This window comes from Carlito syrichta, unplaced genomic scaffold, assembly GCF_000164805.1.
Source record: "Carlito syrichta isolate Samal-C Ts95f unplaced genomic scaffold, Tarsius_syrichta-2.0.1 Scaffold305146, whole genome shotgun sequence".
In the NCBI taxonomy this organism is placed as follows: Eukaryota; Metazoa; Chordata; class Mammalia; order Primates; family Tarsiidae; genus Carlito; species Carlito syrichta.
In genome coordinates, this window is record NW_007249242.1 from 133,060 (window position 1) to 148,719 (window position 15,660).

The window sequence follows — 15,660 nt, forward strand, 5'->3', positions numbered from 1 at the left end:
AAATTAATGGGTTAAATGTGGATCGCCTGTTTATTCATATTTTCTAATTTTTTCTTTTTGAAATAGCGAGGTCTGTTTTAGTTCTTGACCATTTTCTCAATTCCTTGCAAGGATCATTTATCTTTATAATTATGCAAGTCCATACCTGTCCAAATGATACACTGACTCATTCATTTAGTTGAATGCTAGAAACCAAATCGATTTTTAAAAAGACTATAGGCTTCCTCATTGAAAAATTTCATGAATCACTTTAATGAGGAATTGGTACCAGGAAATCGAGCACAGAGAACCTCCGACAATTTGCTGTTTGAAAAGTGCTAATAATCAACTACAGGTTCATCTTGAATGAAAATGCCTCTGTGGGAAGACTTTGTATGACAGTGAAAGTTAGGTGACCAGTATTCTTTCCAGCAATGGGTAAATTAAAGACAAAGTTGACATCATTATTTGCTGGTTCTTGCGGGTTTGTTGCTGTTGTTTGTTGTTTGTTTTGTTTTTGCAAATGTTGTTCATCATTTCCATCCATAATGTCTTCATCATTTCCATCCATAATTTCCATGGAAATTTCCATTTCCATCCATAATTTCATCATTTCCATCCATAATGTCTTCCAAGTGTAGCTGATCTGTTTCAGTCACTTGCCCTGGGCCCACACCTATGTCATCCAGTTGAAGGTATGTTTTAAACCCCCATTTTTTTCTAAATAGCTTGCTATTATCTGTTTTTTATTAATTTACATTCTGGCAGAGTTACGAGCTTAATTTTACCCCCTTTTAAAGCAAACGTATTTGGAATTTGGTTGTTAAATAAGTGTCTCTAGGTCATATTGATGAAACTCAAGTTCAGACAATTCACCACAACTGCTCTTTAAAACATCAAATTCTCCTAGAGCTTACTGCTATGTTGGTGACACCTTTGGTGTCTTGAGCAGCATACTTACCATCTTAACATTCTTTTCTCCATTATAATTTTGAGAAAATCAATATCCACTTCCAAGTAGCATAAAATACTAGTTTTTCCTTTATCTGTTTCTCACCATTCTATATTTCTCTGAACTCAGACACACATGCACACCGGCCCAAACTTCCATATTTCAGGAGAGGACGGGCTACATAATTTTTGGAGCCCAGCGCAAAATGAAAATGCAGAGCCCTTTGTTCAAAAAAGCAGGGAATAGTGTGATTTCAGGTACTAACACACAAAGCATTTTCCTTTCTTCTGCAGTCTGACTCTCTCAACTTGTGATGGTATTTAACATCTGCTATTTAATGTTACTCTAAGTAAATACAATTTTAAAATGTAAATTAGTATAGCATGACTTTTGCTGTTCATCTTTGATGGTCATGCATAATGCCAGTTTTAAATGCAAATATGAGAATGTTTAACTCCTATGTGGAACCACATGAAATTCATATTTCATGGCATGGCATATGAGGGAACATCCAGTTTGGCCAGAAGAACATACACAAGCCAGACTCAGGAAGGCTGGAAGAAGGAAAAGAGAGTTCATCGAGCATGGAACAAACTGAGCATACACTTGGCTTACTCTCTCGGGCATGGGGATACTTGCAGGATGAGTGAGGACCCTCACAGGTATTCTGGGCCGCCGTCCTAGGACACCTTGCTGTGCCAGGTTCCCTCTCGTGCCAGCTGCTGGACGAATGCACTGTACTGCTGCTGTGGGAGCCCCTTGGACAGTCAAGTCAGACGTTTTCCCTTCCCACAGCCCTGATACCCCAACCCACAGTGGATAGGCAGACGCCGAAATTTAAATTACTGTATGATGTTTACTGTTCATCTATGATGCTATTGTGCAATGCTAGTTTTGAAGGCAAATGTCAGAACATCTGTAACCTTTGGGCTAGAAGGTTCTAAGTACTTGGATTGGGGTGAGTAAAAGGATCCTCTCTACCTGGTGTGGTCTCTGGCAACAGCCACGTACCATGGCACTGCCAGGCTAGGGCAGGATGGCCTTCACCATGCTCTGCCTCCCAAGACTCTGTGGGGTGTGGACACCCTGCCCAACTCTTACCCACACCTGCACCCAGGCCCTGTCAGAGGGATGGAGAGTGGCAGTAGTAGCTGGGCAGGGTTGGAGAGGGTGAGGCCAGGGAAGGTAGAGGGTGGCCAAGAATCCCAGAGAGGTGGGGAGGAAGTGGGAAGGGGCAGAGACTCTAAGCCCCTGCACAAGCCATACTGTCCCACTGACTTCATATACAAAACACAGACTCAAAGATAGCATTATGAAGGATTTCAAAAGGGTAACCACAGAGGATGAAAACTCATGTGTGGCCATTCTGACACGCTTTTTTCAGCTGTACCAGTCACAGGGCCATGAAGTCAACCCAATAGTATAAGGGAGTTAGTATTTGACCCACAAGGAGGTAGGTGTAAACAGACAACATAGTTTTCCAATAAAATAACAAGAAAACTCTTGTTTTATTTTTATTTTTTACACGCCCTCGTGTCGAGGACTGACTTTGAATAGATCGCAGTGAGGGAACTGCTCTGCCACGTATGAAACCCCTATCCAGAAGCAGGTCATCTACCAATGGTTTAGAACCAGCTTCCCCACAAACGTGGGGTGCGTGGCAGGCGAGGGGGCGGCCGCCTTTCCTGCCGCGCCCCGTGTCCCGGAATGAGGGGCTCCCCGCACCGGTCAAGAAAACTCTATCATTGCTGTCCATGATTCACACACATAATTTTTTAAAAACTATTTTATTTTCGTTACAGAAATATGAAACATCTCACTCATGAATATAAAAAAGTCCCTAAGGAAATACAAGTTTTCCTCACTCAAACTATATTCCAGCTTGTTGGTTAATAACAATGGTAATATTAGCCTCTGCCTACTTGCATATAAAAATTTTTTTGATGGAAAAGGGAGAGGGGAAGAAAATGTTAGCATATACACGTAGGTACATATATATGAGAAACAAAATATGCAGTGATTACACTCCTTTTTCTGCAATTGGTCAAGAGGTCCTAATATGTTATCTATGGTTTTCTTCTTGCACTACCTGTTCATTTCTCCCACCCACAGCCAGAACCTCAGCTGAGGATTCTTTATCTGATAGAGTAAGTCAAACCCTTATTCCTGAAGGGTCCAAGTCCTCAATCTTGCCTTTTCTGGTTTCTGTAGTTTTGCATTAATCTTTTCTATTGACTGTGGAGTGCAAGTAGACACCCTAGAGAATCTCCTAGGTTATAGCCCTTCTTGCCCTAATGTGTAGCAGTGACCTAGTTTCCAGTCTTTAGGCAAGAGACCATTCAGTGGAACTGTGGATTTTGAGGAGCAGTGAATATATTCACAGTGGTGTATGCAATGATTACTGGACTGTGCATCTTCTCATATTGGAAAGATGGGAGTATTCTGCTAGGTGAAAACCTAGGGTTTATTGTTGTATGGTATTCATGTGTGTGTAGAAGGTATACATGGATGTTGAGTAGTCAAAGGGATCGATCGTGCTGTTTATTGATTTATTTCCTCTTAGCACTGTTTTCTTGTTTTTGTTTTTTTAACTTTTAATAATGAAGGCGGATTTTGTAAATATTTCTCCTTTGTCAGCCAACTGGTGTTAAACCTTGTCAGTCGAAGGTTCTGAAGGAACACTGGATTAAGGGATTTTCTCTTCCTTGTTCCAGTATGGCTTGCCCTTTAGGCTCTTGTAGAGTGCACTTTTTCACCCACCTCCCCCACCCCACTGCTTGTTCCCTATGAGGTTTCTCTGGGGCTACATTCCTGAAGGGTACAGTTTTCTCCAGTGCTCAACTAGACAGACATGGTGTATCTGGGATCCACACAGTGTTGTCCTGCACCCTGACCGAGCTCATTGCTCTCACACCTCCTTTCAACCCTAGAATCCCAGAATCACCCTGCAAGTGGGCGGGCTGGAGGGCTGCTTCTCCAGATCCTGGTGCAGGCAGTGCCCAGCCTCCAGTAGCTCCCTCTGGCACTCAGTGAGTTCACTCTGATGATTAAGACTCCACTTTCATGTGGACAGCCTTCCTGGCGCTTCGGAAATTTCCAGCAAGTCTCATTTTATGCTCTCACTTATGAGACACCTCAGTGACTTTACCATCCAGCGAATCAAAGATGTGCCCTTTCCAAAGAAATCTGGCTCTCAGCCCTAGTAAGGGGAAAGCTCTAGTCTTGGAGCTCTGTCTGTCCTAGTGGTAATAGTTGCTCCCGATATTTGCTACTCCTTGGTTAGAGTTCCCTAACTCTCACTAGTCTATCTACCATTATTCCAAGTTTTTTTCCCCCCTCATTTTCCCTAGTTAAATCATCGTGTGGTTTTTGTCCTCTACCTGCACCACAACTAACACATCTGGTATATACCTTGCTTTGATATCTGTCTGATGTTAATATAACCACTTCAGTTTATCATTAGTGTCTGCATGGTACTTTTTTCTCTATTTTGTGTGTACCCTGTCTTTTATATTTATCTATAAAGAACATCTTTTCTAGACAGCAGATAATCTTCATTAAAAAAATCAGTCTGATAATACCTGACTTCTAATTGGAATGTTTAGTGAACTGATATTTAATGGAATTATTAATTTGGTTGGATTTGTGTAATCAGTTTTTGTTTTACATTATAAACTATATATAACTATATATTATATAGTTTCTGCCTTTCATGCATTGTGTTAGCCAATTTTTATTATTGCTTTTTATTTCATCTGTGGTTCTATGGATTACATTAACTGAATATTGTACCATTGCACTTACAATGCTATCTTACAACAATATATTTCCATTCACCTCTTTCAGTCCTTTGTGATATTATCCAACATTTTAATGATAAACTTGACAATGCATTATTTTTGCTTTATATGGTCAATTGTTTTCTTGCACATTGAAGATAAAAAATTGTATACTTACTTAACATTTTGATTTATGATGAACTTTCTTTTGCATAGATAAAAGTTTCCGGCTGATTTCAATTCCCATTTTCCTGAAGAACTTTTAACTTTTAACCTGGTGCAGGTCTGCTGGTTGTATTTTCTCTGTTAATCTTTATCTGGAGGTGTCTTTATAGCACCATTATTTTTAAAGGTTTTTCTGCTGGAGAGAGTATTCTTGATTGGCATTTCTTTTTCTTTCCACTGTTTAAAGATATTATACCACTATTTTCTGTCCTCCATTATTATTTTTTTCCCGACCCCCCTCCATTGTTTTTGATGTCAGTGATTATTTTTACCATTGCCCCTGTATATAATATATCTTTTGTCTCTGGTTGTCTTCAAGATCAAAAGAAATGTTTTTGGCTTTTCAGCAATTTGATCAGGACCAGATATTGGCTTGTTTAGGGTTTATTAAACTTGTTGAAACTCTGGTTTTTATATTTCTAGAAATTTGGAAAAAATGTGTGGCCATTACCACTTTTCCTTCTACCCCACCTTCCCTCTTTCTTGACTTCCAGTTACACTTATGGCAGTGTTTTATATAGTTCCACATGTCATTGAGGTGCTATTTTTTTCTTTTTCTCAGCATTTTTTTCTCCTTGTGCATCAGTTTGGATAGTTTGTATTTCCCTTCCTTCAAGTTTACTCATCCTTTCTTCTTCAGTCTCTAGTCATCTTCTATTAAGTCCATGCAATTAATTTTTATTTCAAATTCTGTATTTTTCAACCCTAGAATTTTCACTTGTTTTCTATAGGTTTCATTTTTAATTCACATTTCTTTTTCATTCAGTTCCAACACCTGCATTCTTTGGGATCTAGATTTATTGTTGCTCTTGATTCTCTCATAGTAACTGGGTTTGCCTGGATTTTATAGAATTTCTTCAAAAGGTTATGCTTGATGATACCCCAGGAGTCTTGTAGGATGGGTCCTTCTGCTTCAGGTGTGTGTGTGTGTACACTTATATCAGGACGTTTTGGAAAGCACTTAAAGGTTTTAACACAGAGGAGGGGCCTCACATTCAGATCCTCTTCAAAGCTCAATATGCTCCATCAGTCTAAAACCCCGGCTTCAGGGCAATCCTATCCCTCCACAGAGCCTACAGTTTCCCTACTATACTAGTTCCAACCACCTATGAACTGTTGCCTTGACTGGGAACCACAACTATGTGGTCTGGTTCCTGGTAAATTTCAGCAAGTCCCATTCAGGCTTCAAGGCACTTAGTTCTCACCCTCTGGCTACTTGCAGCTCAGCTCTTGAATTTTTTTTTAAATGTATTTTTACCTATGTTCTTTTTTAAATTTGAAAAGGGGAAATCATTGGAGACTAGAAATGCTTCAGTGTTATTTTGTATTTAGGGTCTAGCTACTGTGGAGCAGAAATTAACCCAAGCATCTAAAACCTCATATATCTAGGAAGAAAAATACATATTAATTTTATAATCCGTCAAATAAAAAGGCAATAAATATTTTTATCTAAATTACCAATGAACATATTTATGCTGTATTTTATCACTATGAGAAGTTGAGTTATTAGTATAATCTATTTAGCATTTTCCTGTTGCTTAATTTATTTCTTAGTCCAAATACTACCTAAAGGATATTAATCTCCATAGACTGAATCTCTGTAAATTAAAATTTAAAAAAATTAAGTTGACAAATGAAGGCTGACATTTGGCTATGGTTTCATAGGTGAACACCAAGCAAATCCTATTTATTTGTTCATTTTGCTATAAGTCTTGACATCACCTTCTCTTCTTTCTTAAATTTGCTTACTTAGCAGGCTACAATGCAGTTTTGATGTGCAATCTGATTTCAAAAGAATCTTTGAGACAGCTAATCTCCTGTACACTCACTGTAATTAAATATTACAGCACAAATGGTACATAAGATACTCACTTTCTTGAGAACCTCTTAGCACCAAAGAGCAATCATACAAAAAAGTATAGATTTTCAGAGTACTTTTTATAGGTTTTCCAGCTTAACTCTTATAGCACCTAAAGCATTGTATAGAATAAACTAAAATTACCTTTATTGTCTTTTATTCTGTCCTAAACTCTCTTTTTACCTCAGCTTAAAACCTGTTAGCAGACCAATCTGCTTACCTTTAAGCTACTTGCTTCATCCCTAAAAAATATGCATGTAAGAAATGCCATAATGAATTAGATTAATAACCAAGTTCAGTTATCTCCTATAGCAAATGTGACCAGATATGCTTTGTCAGAGAGTATGGCTGCCATCTTTAACATTTTTCACCCAGTAACTGATTTCCACCAATGTACCTTGATCAATTAATTCCCTTCCCAGCCCTTCCATCCAAGCTTTAACTATATGGTAGTCAAACTTACAATCACTGTTGTAATTTTTCTTAAAACCTTCTCTTCCTGCTTCAAGAAGTAATCTAACTCTGAATTTAATGACTGAATCCACCCAATACATGACCTTCATGATTTATTCCCATTTTAACCAAACTGAGATCCTAAGTTTTAAAAATGTGCTTTTCTTGAAAGTAAACATACACATCCTAAAAACACTTAAACAGTTCAACAGCAGCTCATTAAATATAACTGTGTCCCATCTTCTTAGGTTCCTTGTTGGTCTTTCAGATATATTCTAAACATGGAGTTTAAAAATGTTGTTAACACATTCTTCCCTTGCTCCTTCTTGAAACCATACAAAATGACAGAAAAGGGCTTTTTTTTTTTTTTTTTTTTAAGTTAACTTTCCTCCTCAAGGACAAGAAAAACAGAAAAAGAGTACAGGGACAAAATCTTTAAATCTCACAAACAGATACTAATAAACTTACATATCATAGAAAACTTAAATGTCTGCAATAAGGAGACATCTGGAAAGTGACAGATTCATACTGCAGAGTTCCAGAAAGACTTAAGAAGTGAAGGATTCAGGGCTGGGTGACTCATACCTGTAATTCCAACACTTTGGGAGGCTGAGGCAGGAGGATTGCTTGATTGAGGCTAGGAGTCTGAGACCAGCCTAGGCAATGTAGAGAGACTTCTTCTCTACAAAAATTTTAAAAATTTGCAGGGTGTGGTGGCGTGTGCCTGTAGCCCCAGCTACTCAGGAGGCTGAGACAAATTGATTGTCTTTGCCTGAGCCCAGGAGGTAGAGGCTGCAGTGAACCATGATTGTGTCACTGCACTCCAGCCTGGGCAACAGAGTGAGACCCCCACTCAAAAAAAAAAAAAAAGTGATAGATTCAGGTACCTCTGAAGGTTGTACTATAAATAGGATTAACTGATTGATGGAAATAGATTAGGAAGCATTTAGATTTCAGACTCCTCTCTGCCTCTCCCTCCTCCCCCCTCCCACACACATCAGGACAAACTGTTCAGAGGTCAAACCAAAAGAATCCTATGCACAGGGAGGACAGAGGAGTTGAAGTTGGGAATAACATACTGAAGAAAGGAGATACAAGATCTTCTTCCTATATTCAACAAAAAGCAGCCAAGGTCTGACCTATCAGGCAGGAGAAATCTGGCCAGCCAAAAAGAAATGATTCATAAGTACTGACAGTCAAGTTTCCTCATACCAAATGACCCAGCCAGAACAGCAAAGAGTAAAACCCATCGGTCAAAAGCTCATTCCATGCACATAGAGCTTCCAGTTTGTTTTAAAATATGAACATACAGCAAAGGATTACCAGATATTTGAGAAAAAGCTCTGAGCGACCCAAAACCAACCAACCAGAAAGAAAGAAATGAGGTAATGAAAGGAAAAGAAGGAAACTTCAAAGAAACAGAAGTTAAATAATCAGAGAATAAAAGACACTGAATGCATGGAACAAGAACAGGAGATAATAAAAAAGGAAATCTCAGAGAAATTTAAAACATTTGATGGAATAAAAAAACTCAAGAGAATGAATGGAAGAAAGTGAAGAAATCCTTAAAAGATACAATAAAAAGATACAGAGATGAACAGTGTGAAAGAAATTTAAACGTATAGGCTTAGTATGAGGTTCAATACTGGAATAACAGAAATTCCACAAAAAATTGAACAGAGAAAACAAGAGGGAAGGAAGTTCTCTAAGACATAATTAGTTTTTTTTTCCAGAACTGAATGCCATGAGTTTTTAAGTTGAAAGAACTTGAGTGTTCAGCACAAATATTGAGGAAAACACCTTTATCAAGGTGTATCAATTTGAAACTTTATATTAATGTCCAGAAAGAAAAAAAAAAGGTGAAGAATCAGAAGAGCATCTGTTTTCTTGAGAACAAAACTGGAAGCTGGAAGACAAAGAGGCAATTCTCTCAAAATACTCAGGGGAAAAAGTGTATTCTAGATTTCTATTCCTGGACAAGCTATTACCCAAGCAGAAGAGTAAAGGCCTTTTCATGCATATGTCAACTCAAAATTGAGTTACCATAAAACCTTTCTCAGGAAACACAGAGACTTGTTTTCTACTCAAATAAATGAAAAGATGAAAAATGGGATTATCAGGAGATAGAAAGGGTTAAATACAATCTTCAAGAGTTAGAGAAGGGAGATTTTGGAATGACAGCTTTGTGCCAGGCCTAGGGAACAACCACTCTAGATGAGATGGTAAGATGGAAGGCTCCCACAGGCACTTCTAAATAATAAAAACTTACATATTATCATATATGTTCAATTGTATTAATTATATATTTCTGGGGACCTAGCTGGGCTAAATTAAGTAAATGAGAGGTACAAAAGATAAAGCAAATTGAAAAGGAGAAAATTGTTAACCATAGAGAAAGTAAGAAAATGTTTAAGGAAGGACATATAAATGATAATGATATAATAATTAACTAAGGTTATGGTTTAACTATACTAAAAGGATGGGAAAGGGGAAACATGTCTGTGTGTCTTGGAAGAGTTGTATAAGAGAGCCAAATACTTATCTTCTATTGTAGGAAGTCAACAGTTCATAATCTCAAAATAAAAATTAGCAAAAACATTAGCATAAACATATTACCTTGAAATATAAAGGCAGATAACAAAATACACTGCTGAAAGATTTGAAAGTGATTGCCTCTGAGAAACAGAAAAGAGGGTGTATGGAAAGATGGATTTTTAAAAAGACTTTAGAGTTTTTTGACTTTGTAAAAATGTATATACACATGACTTCAATAAAAATAAAATAATCCTATGCAATGAAAGTGTGTTTTGAACACAAACAGTAGTAGAGTACACATTCTTTCACACCTTATTGTGCTCCCATGAAAGTATCTTGCAGTGCTGATGTCCTATAAACATCATAAGTGGGTCACCTGCTTTTTTATACCTTGTTGAAAAGATGTATTTGTTGACATGCACATTTACAAACATATGTATTGGGATAGTATAATCCCAGCAGTAAAATTCTAGGTCAAAATTTTGAGCTATTTCTATAATGCCCTCCAAAGATGTTACAGTCAAACTTCCAGCCTCATCAGCAGCATCTGAGAGTTCTAAATTACCTCACATACTAACCAACATTATACACTGCACAACTACTCTATCTTTTTAATATGGAAGGTGAAAGGACATACTGTAATTTTGATTTAATTTGCATTTAAAAATTAGTTTTTCCCAAAACTGTCTTCCCAGTCCCAATTTAAAAAAAAACTATCCTCATTCAGATCTCTTCCACATTCTCTTAATTTCTACTCTATTTCTCATTAGCACATCTCCCTCTCTTCCTTCACAATGTTGGACAAAATTTATCTTTCCCAGAGAACTTTCTTTGAGCAATGTATATTTATATGCATCTTGTTACAATTTTAGGTATATTCCTCAGTTTTTAAGATGTGTACCAAAAAATACTGATAGTGATATACAGAGTTATGAATATTTCAGACTCTAAGATGCAATACTGAAACATACATATTATCAGAGACTCCAGATACAATATTAAACATACTATTATTTCATGATCATATTTCATATGTTTACATCCTTTGGTAGTAAAAGTACTATGCTTTTTTAAAGTGTTAATTTACTATATGGTTGTAAGTAGGATAATAGCTAGTATATTTTAAAAACTGGTACTTCCCTAGGTGTTAAATAAGACAATACCTAAAAAGTAACAACATTAATAAAACAAGGGTCGCTGTAGTTTTGGTTTAATTAATTAATTTATTTATTTTAAGCCAATTAAACAATCAGTTCTGTGAACCAAAATTGATACTGTGAAGCAAAATTGATACTCCGTTAAGTCCCATGTAAACTCTCTGAAACACCTTCCAGTATCAATAACTATAATTCTATAAAGTAGGAATTCCTACAATATACCTTGATAGGCTTTTTGGCTCTGTGATTTACTTACCTACAAAGGTGGCAATGAGATAAATTTCACTGGCATATATTGCCACAGAAGAGTGAATAAGATCAACTGAGGTGTGATAACCCACAAGGTTTCCAAAGTTTGGAGGTGACATTTTCAGAAAGTCATTATTAGTGCACAGATATATATAGAAGCAAAGTACAATGTTTCCTAATTCAAGGGCAGATATATTTATTTAAAAATAACATGAGAATGTAAGACAGGTTTACAATGATAATTTATGATAAAAATAACAAATTGGAACTTAAATAAATTTCTTTTTATGAAATGATTCTGAAAAGTACCATAAACTGTTTATCATGTATGCTTTTTGTAAAAAAGTATATTAAAAGTTTGTCTATAGCCTAATCTTTCTAAATAATAATTTATTGAAGGAAATAGGAAAATAACAGCATACATGTAGCTAGTACATTATTTTCAAAGCAGTAAAAAGTTTTTAAATTGTCACATAAAATAACCCAGTGAGATATTTTTACTTCACATTTTATACATGATAAAGTTCAAAAATGATAATACAAAGGAAATCGCGGTATTTTCTTTTCTACTTTAATTGATGAGAATATTTTATGTATTCCCATTTTAGGGTTATATTGCAGCTTTATAAAGAAATATTTGTCCACTCACAATGATAAGCACTAAAGAATAAAGATTACATGTCTAGCACGGTGTTCTTCCTTAGGGGAATGACAAAATTATAAAGAATTTTAGTGGGCTAATTTAATTTTTAGTCTATATTTACAGGATTTTTTTCATGCATGTAAGATAATATGACTTATAATTAAGGATTAAACTGTATTTTTTCAAGTATTTTAGTTACTAAATAATGTTGAGAATATTCACTGTAAGGTATAATAGACCTAGGGCATGTTAAATGAGTAGGCATTTTCACTTAGTCTGTCAGTTGAATCATACTTCAAAGCAGGTGAAATTAAATTATCGCACTATATGGTATCCTTAAATTTATGAATCATATACTTCTAAACCAGTGTAATAAACTATATCAGATAAAGAATGTAAAAAGTTTAACAAATACAGAATCAGTGCTGACAAAAACATTTTCCTGAAAATAACATTACTTTTATAAATACACTGATGCAGATCAATTTCACATTTAATAACATAAAAACAAAGTCAGCATTTCCTGTTTTCATATGCAAAAGCAAGGCAATAGTTGGAGTGTATGCAACTTACATTAAATATGGCTTAAAAAGGAAGATAAATAAACTTGTCTTCTGGATGCAATATATAAATACTGTATATTAATTTAAATTCACTGCTCTATTTGATATAATATCCTGATATAAATGAAACATTTTTAACTGAACAGATTTTAAGTATCATCAAATTATTCCCCCATGTAAAATTCTAATTTTGTTGTGATTCAAAGAAAAGTTTTTATTTTCCCTTTTAAGACATATTATTTTGAAATAATAAATTACATATATTCATTATTACCTGCTGTTAAGCATCACTTTTGCATGTGGTCCTTTTGCAAGAAACAAAATATTAGCTTCTACCTAATACATACATCAGTCTTCTAAACCATTTTATATCAGTTGTTTACAACATTCATTTTGATGCTAGATATATATCAACAATATGCAATAAGTTACAGAGCTCTAAGATATTATTTTTTACTAGTGTTATTAATGTATTCCACCTGCAATCAGGAGCAGCATCATGTTTAAGACAATGACAGTGACTACTCTTACAATTACCACTGCTTCTACCATCATTGGGGGAAAAAAACTACTTTCAATTTCTTTACAGTATACATGAAAGGATGTCAGACATTCTGTTGACTTTGGTAAATGAACTAAAATTTTAAAAAACTTTATACAAGTCAAACAATAAATGTTAATTACGTACTTTAAAAAGTTAAAAGTACAATGTAAACCATCATATTATGTAGTAGTAGCTTAATTTCTATTTGTTTTTCAAAATTATTTTAATGTAATTAAAAACCTAGTAAATAACAAGGATATTAACAATTCTAAGGATTCTAAGATAAATCTCAAACAGTACCATTCTCTGAAAATCAGTTCACAGTTCAAAACCAAAGAAAATGTGTTCATTTTAGATGATCTACATTCTATATCATAAATTATTTTGAAATGAGGCAAATTTTTAATAAATAAATAAATAACATTTTAAATACATTCTTTTATAATCACTGGAAGTACCTATATATTTATGAAGGGAATGAAAAAGTGCAGAGATTTCAGTAAATCGAGGCAAAAGCTGAACTTGATTATATATAACATTTGTTGTAAGAAGATGTATTTCTTCTGTTTTATGCTTAAAAAATCAGTTCAAGAAAAACAATTTCACAGCATTTCACTTTTCCTTCATTTCCTATTTGTTCTGATCTTAGATCTGCTTCCACTCTGAAGTTTTTTCTTTTTGTATTTGTCACATAGATAGCAATCCTTTAAATTTTGTTTTAGAAGTATCTAAGAAAAAAAAATCACAAGAAATAATATAAAGACAATATTTATTTAGGATATAATTAAGAGATAATGGCATTAATCAAATATTCTTATGATAATATGGAACAATAAGGAATCCCATGAAAACACTCCACATAAAAATATAAGAAACAAAGACTTAAATTAATCCCAAAAATTTCCTTTAATTGAAAAGTTAAGTGTTTTGTTTTGTAACTGTCTAATCCTCCATCTTATAAAGGCCTAAACAAAGGTAGTCGTTTCTAGCTATGGCTCTATGCACTAAGACTTAGAATTAATAGTACCAATGTGATACTGCTACAAGTTGGTCTGAAACACTACCTGTGTAGACATATAAGTGCATAGTCCTACTTTTTTTTTTAAACAAGGGTTAGCTTAAGTTCCCATAGTTCAGTGTAAAGTTCCTTAAAGTAGAGATCAGGAAGACCTGACTTATTTTGTTAGCTCAATCACAACAGTTACAACCTTAGACAAATAAATACGTCTAAATAAATTTTGCCTCTGAATATTTAGACTAATGTTTCCCAAAGCGAGTCCATAAAACACTGAATCTCAAAGCTATTTTGCAAAATGCTGAAAACTGCAATTTCCTCTCAGAAAGACAAATTGAATAATAGTATTTGATAAATTCTATAGGAGAATGAATCTATTTAACCATTTGTATTGTATTTCTTAAACTTGACAAAGAAACTCTTTAAAAAATTTTTAAAGAAAAATATGCATTGATATTCTGAGGAACCACTTTGGAAAACACTGGTACACACACACACACACACACACACACACACACTTCAAACTTGAGAAAAACAGCAAGAAACATATATATGAATAAATAAATAATGAAACCTCTATTGTAGAAACCTAACAAATCAAAACCCACAACTGACCAAAATTTTATAGTTATAATTGACTTCTGAAAGAAAAAAGGAAAAACTAATCCCTAATTTTGTAGATAAGCAACAAGTCTGAGAAATTTCTTTGAGTCACATCCTTGCACACAAATGAAATGGATCTGCTGTATCATCCTCAATTACTATACTTAATGATGATGACTGAGCAGTAAATAGTAAGAAGGACATAATGCCAAGTAATAAACAAATAAGAAAATAAGAAGTAATAATTAAAAATGAGAGAATGAAACTTAAATCCTGCTTTGCCACTAACTAGCAAGTTATCCTTGGCAAGCTACTTGCTAAACCTTGATTTTCTCTGTTGTTCAATGGGAGATATGTGAAAATTAAATGAGATAGTACATGTGGAAGAGCATTCCATATAGTGCCAGGTAACTAGAATCACTAAAGAAAAACACTAATTATAGTGCCATGTAATTAAAATAACTAAAAAGACTAGCTGCTATTTTTATAGCAGATGTTCAGAATCATGATCCTAAAAATCAATAACAAATATTCCTTGAGTGCCAATTATCCCAGATTACAAAAGGCCAATTTGGATTCATTATAAGGTATCTGCTCACATATAAAACTGCAGGTTTAACAAAAAATTTTTCAGTTAAGATACTTTAATGGCCTAAAACAAACTAGAATTCTATTTCTTTCAGCTATATTCTAAATTTTTAACAGAAAAAATAAATTATGACTCTTTATTATTGTTTAACACATTTAGACAAACGGAAACTAACATACTTATCTGCTATGAAGTTCTTTCTTCAGGCAGGATTTGAAAGTGGGATACTTCTGGACTGTTTTATAACCCTGTGAAACAGAGGATCAGATATGACAACAGACAGAAGGATAATTACAGCATGATTTCACTTATATGTAGAATTTTTTATTTTTATTTTTAGTTGGAGTCTCACTCTGTCGCCCAAGCTGGAGTGCAGTGGCATGTTCACGGCCGCCGCAGCCTCGACCTGCTGGGCTCAGGCAATCTTTCCGCCTTAGCCTTCCACTACAGATGAACCACCATGCCCACTAATTTTTAAATTTATTATAGAGACAAGGTCTCGCCAGGTTGCCCAGG

General features: G+C 34.8%; 1 protein-coding gene across 1 annotated transcript in view; it reads right to left on the reverse strand.

The window, feature by feature from the left end:
* Window positions 1–11,358: 11,358 nt before the first annotated feature.
* The window catches only part of MICU3 (mitochondrial calcium uptake family member 3), a 112,053-nt gene continuing 107,751 nt past the window's right edge, over window positions 11,359–15,660 (reverse strand). Inside the window, exons 14-15 of the mRNA XM_021714009.1 lie at window positions 15,324–15,392; window positions 11,359–13,665 (exon numbers count right to left, since the gene is read on the reverse strand). Of these exons, the coding sequence (XP_021569684.1) occupies window positions 15,324–15,392 (69 nt within the window). The 3' untranslated portion in view covers window positions 11,359–13,665. The remainder of the gene's footprint in view (window positions 13,666–15,323; window positions 15,393–15,660) is intronic.